This window comes from Electrophorus electricus, chromosome 4 (genome assembly GCF_041902795.1).
Source record: "Electrophorus electricus isolate QZ-2024a chromosome 4, ASM4190279v1, whole genome shotgun sequence".
In the NCBI taxonomy this organism is placed as follows: domain Eukaryota; kingdom Metazoa; phylum Chordata; class Actinopteri; order Gymnotiformes; family Gymnotidae; genus Electrophorus; species Electrophorus electricus.
In genome coordinates, this window is record NC_137500.1 from 781,647 (window position 1) to 790,000 (window position 8,354).

The 8,354-nt window shown below is 44.1% G+C and overlaps 1 protein-coding gene across 4 annotated transcripts in view; it reads left to right on the forward strand.

Annotated features, from left to right (window-relative positions):
* The first annotated feature begins 3,268 nt into the window (after positions 1–3,268).
* The window catches only part of atf6b (activating transcription factor 6 beta), a 23,843-nt gene continuing 18,757 nt past the window's right edge, over positions 3,269–8,354 (forward strand). The window contains exons 1-5 of one of the 4 annotated variants that reach the window (XM_081711761.1): positions 3,269–3,593; positions 4,790–4,978; positions 5,742–5,823; positions 6,600–6,659; positions 6,787–6,866. In XM_081711761.1, the coding sequence (XP_081567887.1) occupies positions 4,796–4,978; positions 5,742–5,823; positions 6,600–6,659; positions 6,787–6,866 (405 nt within the window). In that variant the 5' untranslated portion in view covers positions 3,269–3,593; positions 4,790–4,795. The remainder of the gene's footprint in view (positions 3,594–4,789; positions 4,979–5,741; positions 5,824–6,599; positions 6,660–6,786; positions 6,867–8,354) is intronic. The other 3 variants (XM_027020408.3, XM_081711762.1, XM_027020409.3) reach the window with 3 other exon arrangements.

Sequence of the window (8,354 nt, forward strand, 5' to 3'; positions counted from 1 at the left end):
GCAAAACTGCCAGGTTGAATTTTATGGTCAGGAAGACGGTAGCTGGAGGAAACCAAATGCATCCACCTGTGCCTGCTGCCTCTTCTTACCAGGAGGAGCCACAATTTAAAATTTAAATAACCACTTTTTAAATGTAAACATTTTTTCCATGTTAAAGTGAAATTATTAACATTGCCAAATGGCTCATAAAACATTCATATATAGGATTAGTTAGTGAAATTTAGTATTTTATGATACCAACCAAATCTTTAAAAAGTTTGAATGCTGGTGCACCAAAGAGGTCAAACATTGCAGTAGCTGCCCATCCCTGCGGTTCCAAGTAACCTCTTACAAAAATCTGCACTGGGCTCTGGTATCTTCCTGTACTTAAACCATGATTGCCCAACAATGGACCAAAGGTATCTAAATCTCTGTTGATCCTTGGAAAGTACAAATAGTAAAGAGCCCAAAAATGGAGCTGATTGTCTGCATCCACAATTCCTTCACTCTCCAGAAAACTGAAGACATCATAGTACACATTTGTAAACCCACTCTACAGGTCACCCCAAAGCCTCTCAATGCTCTGGTTACACATGTGTCTTCCTCTTAGAGTACTGCCTCTCTCAGAGCCTCTGAAAATATTAATTAGCAAGCACACTGCATTGTTCTCGCCACTACGATCTGTTATGACTCTAGAAGGCACACCATACTTGGCCACAGTGCTTATAAAGCTGTCCATGACAGTGTTGCCCCTGGTGTTATTGGAGGCACGTAGGTAGACAATGAGATGGTAACCATCAATGCCTCCATGAATAACCATCCTCCATCTAAAATAAAGTTCAGTAATAATGTGAGTATACACTTTGGGGGACAAGCAGACAGGCAGCTTGCCATCTTTATGCATGTCCAGGGAATTGGGTTTCAAAAACTTTCAAAGGGCTATAATTGACAGTTTCTTTACATTTATTTCTCCCCCCCAAAAAAAGAGTGCCACGAGTTAATGTATTTACCTTATCAATTTGTGGTTCCCATCAAGGTGCCACAAAGAGTTGGGTCTAGCCACACAGTATGCTCTTTGGTGTAGTGTCTGAGACACTGCTCTAAGTGCATCTGCTGTAGGATTAAGCAGAGGCATACCCGCCTTCTCTCTGTGTCTCTGGACATGAATTCCAGTAGAACACAACTGTGCATGAAACATCAGTAAAATGTTTTCAGCTTGTTCCAGCTATATAGGGTGAAAGCTCATCTAGATAAACATGTTTCGTATGAATTTCATTTTATAGGGATGTTTCTATATGTACTCAGTTTTAAGTTTTATTGGAAAAAAAAAAATCTGAAATAAATTGTGTGGGCAAGTCATTCCACCACAAACACTACAAGAATTAAACATAAACTTACCTCAAACATCTTCTGACTGTCTACAATGCCACATGCAATATGTCTTCCATTTGTGATGTAAAGCCACATGACCTCAGAAATAATAATTGGTCTCTAGTGATAACGTGGTCGACCTCTAGTGCCACTCCAACTAAGTGGTGCCTGGTAACTTGAACTGGCTGTATCAGTAGTACTAGACAATTTTAGATTTTAAGGTCTGCTTAAATATAGACTATACAATGGTATTTAGGCCTTTAAAAAGTAGCAGTTTTCCCCACTTTAAGATATAAACCATCATTACATTTTTCAAAACTACGAACCTAAATGTTCAGCACCATATATTGTTAGAATACCTGTTTGTGGGTGATGAATACATGTCTGAACTTCATGGCAGTATTCAGTTGTGTCATTAATTAGCTGATCTGCTGCAGTGACATTTGCCAATCTTCCCCTGGCCTATTCAAGACTCCTTTGCATTGTTTCCAACCAACCCAGATGTATAAATTGCAGTCACATAAGTTATATATATGGGACAAAGAGTAGGCACAATGTATGCGTGGTTTTAAGTACTACGTCAGCAATCAATCCAAGCTCATGTCTGGCTTCAAAATCTGCATCAAGGCCTGTATTCACAAAGCTTTACTGAAAAGAAGTGCTGACTTTACATCAGATTTTTCTTATTTACTATAACCTTACAGACAAACAAATCACAGATATGCACAGGTGTGGGTGCATGCAGTTCTTGAAACTTTGCTAGGCAGGGCTAGAGATGGAACAGAAAAACATAAGTACAAAAACATGGATACTCCAGGACCAATAATGCTATTATCCATATATTCACTGTTTGGCATCCATCTGGTTTGTTTCGATAACACCTTCTCATTTGATTCAATTTTAATCTCGACATCAGCCCTTTCCTCTGATAGCTATGCTAACAAATCCATCTATATATACACTAGTTATCATGTTCGACGCAAACATTAGATATGCATTTTTTATTTTTTTTTTTACAAGATGACAAACTTGTTTCCTGTAATTTATCGCTAGAAACAACTTGTATCTGGTCAAATAACGAGTTAATTAACACTGTCAAATTGGCAGGTGGAGCTCATTATCTTACTCTAAAGCAGTGCTTTTAACGATGAACGCGAAAGCAGCACCTTTAGTGTTTTAGACGTACACAAACACCGTAAAATGTGTAATTTTTGGTGGTTTTGCGGCGTAAAACTTCCAAAACACTTTTTTTTTTTTTTTTTTTTATACAGAAAGCCTTTCTAATAAAACTCGAGTTTCAAGGGTTTTAGGCACTACATTGATGGTCATGTTGTACTTAGCTTTGACAAAGTACTTTTGCAGGTATTTCTTTAAAGTAGTTGTTTTATAGCTGCTGTTCACATTGGTATTGTTTTCTGAACTGCTGTATAAGAAGCAGAGCTCACGTTTCTATTTATATTCAACTCAGTTCACTTTCCTTAACCTGTTCTCAAATCTGGATCACACTCGTGAAAAAACGAGTCTTGACCTGCAAACCCAAACATTAAAATGAGGAAGTTGTGTAGCTAACGGATAGCGTTACAGCGACTTCAAGCAGACTAACAGCTTTTGTCTTTAGTAAGGTTGCTCATAAAAACGCAACTGACCAAAACGTGTTTGACCAACTGCACATACTTTTACTCTTAAATGTATGGCAGGTGTGGCAATATTCTCTTTAGTCAACGACAATGACTTTTACGTAAACTGAAATACTTCACAAGTATTGGTTTTGATTACTGTAACTCAAAATATTATTTTATCATTGGTCAAGAGAATGACTAAATCCCGCCTTTCTTCTGTATAGATTAGTCATTGGTTGAGCTCTCGCCCAATAAGGCTCACCTAAGAATTTGAGCGGTCGTCGAGGTGATCAATCTAATTTTCTATGCTCCGATTGGATACCGTCGAAAAAAACGAGGATATCCGTTTCGTAGGGAAATCAATTTCCTTATCTGTGTCAGATGTGTGGCGTGACAAGTAGCCTCGCGACAGCGCGTCAATAAAGAACTGGACGTTCCAAGACCGGCGACGTTCGTTCCGCGCGCATACGGATTGGTACGATACGTTCCACCGCGTGCTGTAATCGCCGTGCTGGCGCAGCTGTCTCCTCTGGGCGCCCCTGTCTGTGGACATGACCGCGGAGCTGCTGTCGGACCTGGACAGTCGCTTCTTCGCCGACAACCTTCTCACGAGCGAGGACTGGGGTAAGTGCAAAGTGCGCGAGGCCGTGCTGGGTTCTTCGGTATTTCTGGACTACAGTCAGTAAGTGGTTGAATGAAAAACCCGAATGCAAGCTAGCTAAGATGGATGGCCGACGCCGGAGAGAGCACGCAGAGATCTGTTTTGCACCACCCGATAAATAATGGCTGGCTCGTAGCATTACGGTAAATGCGATGACGATGCGGGTCGTGGCGTGCGCGCGGGCGTCTGTCCGGACGTGAAGCATCCGTCGGTTTTGTTTGCCAGCAGCAACAGAAAGGTCCATCCTTTCATCTTCTGTGCATGACCCCGAAAACACACACGCTCGCGAGCTAATTGGCCTCGTGCCGACCGGTGTTATGGTTGGGATCAGGCGCAAAGCTCTTGTTTTGGGTTTAAGGTCCAGTGACTAACATGACGCCTAGAACGACCGCATTTTGAATAGCTAGTTAGAGTTGAACAGAGCGTCAGTTGTATCGACATGCTGTGTACTGTAGTAGTAAACGGTTTATTTAGCCTTCCGCCTTTGCAATATTATCCACTGTCAGTCAAAACATGGTTATCAGCTTGAGTTAAAAAAATGAAATCACCAACCAAGAAGACACACTAAGAAACAAACACCTTCGCAACGATGGAAACGCTACTCGCCAGAGTTTCCCATGTTTGTGGTGTCACCTCCAATTAGACTTTTATTCTCCAGTAGAGAACTTCGGGGGTGTTATCATTTAATGTGTGACACTGTGCAGCAGCAGTGTCTGAGTCAGTTAAGTGATGAAAATACCCCTGTAGGCTTCGTGAACGCTGGACAAGCAGCCGACATTTCCCACCACATTAGTGCATTTAGGATGTGTACAGTGACACAGTTTGGTTTTCAAACTCCACTGGGTTTGAAATTAAATAATGATTATGTGATTAAAGGTCAGAATGTCAGTTTTAGTACAAGGGTATTCTCTCTATTCTTTTAATCCAGTCTAGAAGTAATCATAGGCTTGTTTTAACCCTTGTTCAGTTATCCTCATCTGTTAAAGTTGTTACTGCACTGTTGGCAAGTGTAAAGTGAAGGTGGTTTTGGGGTGTGTGTGGAAGTGAACGTGTGTATACATACATGCATGCATGTGAGAGTGTGTGTGAGACAGAATATGGGTTGTGTGTGTGAACCTACCCATGGTACATGCTTGTGTGTGGGTATATGCGTTTTTAGGTCAGGATGCAGAGAGGGATCGTAATCCGCCTTCAGCCACAACCCACTTCCCTTCTAGATATTTCTAGATTCCTTTCATTTTCTAATAACACCTTGGTGCCCATCGCAGATGCGTGTCTGTATCAGTGTGAGAGTATGGAAGAGGGTGAAGAGGGGGACTTCAACAGAGGACTGAAATATGACACATCGGTGAGTACACGTGCACACACACACACACACACACACACACTTGCGCACGTTTCAGTCGTCACACCCCAGCCTGTGAATGTGAATGTGAGGAAGTCGGGTCATGTTACAAGGCTTCATTATTTACAGTGTGAGATGTCAGTGATCAGGCGAGTCTGCACGACTTAACCCCACTTAGTGTGGTGGTGCACCATCTCCCAAGAGCTCTGAAGGCCATTCATAATACTTTGCAGTCTGATTGTCATGAAATCACACCAGCCATCTACAGTGATTAGATGCCCTGGTTACCTGCAAGGATGCTGTCCTGCAGACATTATCTCCAAATAAGTTGTAGTGGGTCTCCAGGCTCTGCTGATAATGTAGTGACGAGGTTTGCTGTCTGTTGCCTCTAGTGACACTGTGGTGGTTACATGAGCTCTAGAGACACTGCAGCATTAGGTCTGCCTGTATTGTTAGCTCCAGCAATGCAGGGCAACCTGAAATTTCTTCTTGTAAATAGTTCTAAAATAACTGCACTATTTAGTCTCAGTCTAGAGCAGTTTCAGTTGAACATTTCTGTGTAGGTGATCTAGTGCTCATCCAGTGGTCCAAGAGCTGAGGTGTGACTTAAGATGCTCCTGCCAGGGTTAAATAAGGTGTGTGTCTGAGTGTGTGTCTCAGTAGTATTATGGTAATGGTTTTATTGAGCTGTCTGCTGAATAGATAATCCTTAATCTGACACGTTTTCTTTCTCCCTTTCTCACTGTCCTTCTGTCCCGCCCCCCAGCTTGACAATCACCTTGTCCTGACCCTTGACCCTGACAACCCCACGTCACCATGGAAACACCTGGAAGACCATCTGCTTACTGGTAAATTAATTCTTACTCCTGTTGATTGTTAAACAGTGATCCACTTTTCCAAAAAAGTCATGCACACGTTAACTGAATAGTTAACAGACTAAAATTTAATTTACTATTTAATGATGTACTATTTAATAATGAATAAAAAGCCAATGTTCTTCAGTTAGCATCATGCTAATCCCATCGTGCTAGCTGCTATCTTCTGTTTCTTCTTAACCCAGCCTGAACCTTAAACTTTTTTTGCTTGTCATTTATTGGAGAATTATTTATTATTTTTAAAATAATTATCTTATTGACACTATATGTACTGTATCACTTTTTAAATGTTATTTCCATATATGTTTTTTTGTTCGTGTCATGGTATAAATTGTCATTGATTTCCAATTTTCTCATAATATATTGAAGTTAATTGATTATTGTGTTTTTAGTGTGATAAGTTTTTCTCTACCGATCTCATACTGAGATCTTGCATTTAAACGTCACTCAATATCGATACTGAACCGATATTATTTTCATTAAAAACCACCGTGAATCTGTGATTCCGTTGTTTGGGTGAAACTCGGGTTGTTGTAGAATTTAAGAAAATGCTATGTATTATTATATATTCTTTGCAGCACTGATCAGACCCTTTGTCAGTGTCTTGGGTTGCTTTAAGCACGACCAGACACTCGGGCTTCACACTCGAACATGCATGTTATGCTCTCGACAACCTGATTTTTTTTTGTGTCTGTGTGTGTCTGTGTGTGTCTGTGAGAAACATATCAAGAATTTCTCTCTTTCTACAGGTGACACGGCCGTCATAAAAGACGACCTGACGATAACGCAGCCCCTCCCTGTGGACATGTGTGAGTATCTTTTTCCCTGACCTGAATGTGTGTAAGAGTGTATGTTTCATCGCCTATGTGCCTGTATGGGGTTTTAATTTGTTTGTGTATACTTGTATATATTGATGGTATGCTGTGTGTGTTGTAGTGTTCCAGGTGAAGGCTGAGCCTCCATCTCCTTCCTCCTCTCCATCCTCAGACAGTTCACTGTCCTTACCTGAACCCCAGGTAAACCCCCCCCCCCCCCCACACACACACACCACTGAACCCCAGGTAAACCCCCCCCCACACACACACCACTGAACCCCAGGTAAACCCCCCCCCCACACACACACACCACTGAACCCCAGGTAACCCCCCCCCCCCCACACACACACACCACTGAACTCCAGGTAAACCCCCCCCCCCACACACACACACACCACTGAACTCCAGGTAAACCCCCCCCCCACACACACACACACACCACTGAACCCCAGGTAAACCCCCCCCCCACACACACACACACACACACACACTACTGAACCCCAGGTAAACCCCCCCCCACACACACACACCACTGAACCCCAGGTAAACCCCCCCCCACACACACACCACTGAACTCCAGGTAAACACCCCCCCCCCCACACACACACCACTGAACTCCAGGTAAACACCCCCCCCCCACACACACACACCACTGAACCCCAGGTAAACCCCCCCACACACACACACACACCACTGAACTCCAGGTAAACCCCCCCCCCACACACACACACCACTGAACCCCAGGTAAACCGCGCGCACACACACACACACACACACACACACACACACACACACACACACACACCACGGAACTCCAGGTAAACCGCGCGCGCACACACACACACACACACACACACACACCACGGAACTCCAGGTAAACCGCGCGCACACACACACACACACACACACACACACACACACACACACACACCACGGAACTCCAGGTAAACTGCGCGCACACACACACACACACACACACACACACACACACACACCACGGAACTCCAGGTAAACTGCGCGCACACACACACACACACACACACACACACACACACACACCACGGAACTCCAGGTAAACTGCGCGCACACACACACACACACACACACACACACACACACACACACACACCACGGAACTCCAGGTAAACCGTGCGCACACACACACACACACACACACACACACCACGGAACTCCAGGTAAACCGTGCGCACACACACACACACAGACACACACACACACACACCACGGAACTCCAGGTAAACCGCGCGCACACACAGACACACACACACACACCACGGAACTCCAGGTAAACCGCGCGCGCACACACACACACACACACACACACACCACGGAACTCCAGGTAAACCGCGCGCACACACACACACACACACACACACACACACCACGGAACTCCAGGTAAACCGCGCGCACACACACACACACACACACACACACACACACACCACGGAACTCCAGGTAAACCGCGCGCGCACACACACACACACACACCACGGAACTCCAGGTAAACCGCGCGCACACACACACACACACACACACACACACCACGGAACTCCAGGTAAACCGCGCGCACACACACACACACACACACACACACACACACACACACACGGAACTCCAGGTAAACCGCGCGCACACACACACACACACACACACACACACACACACACC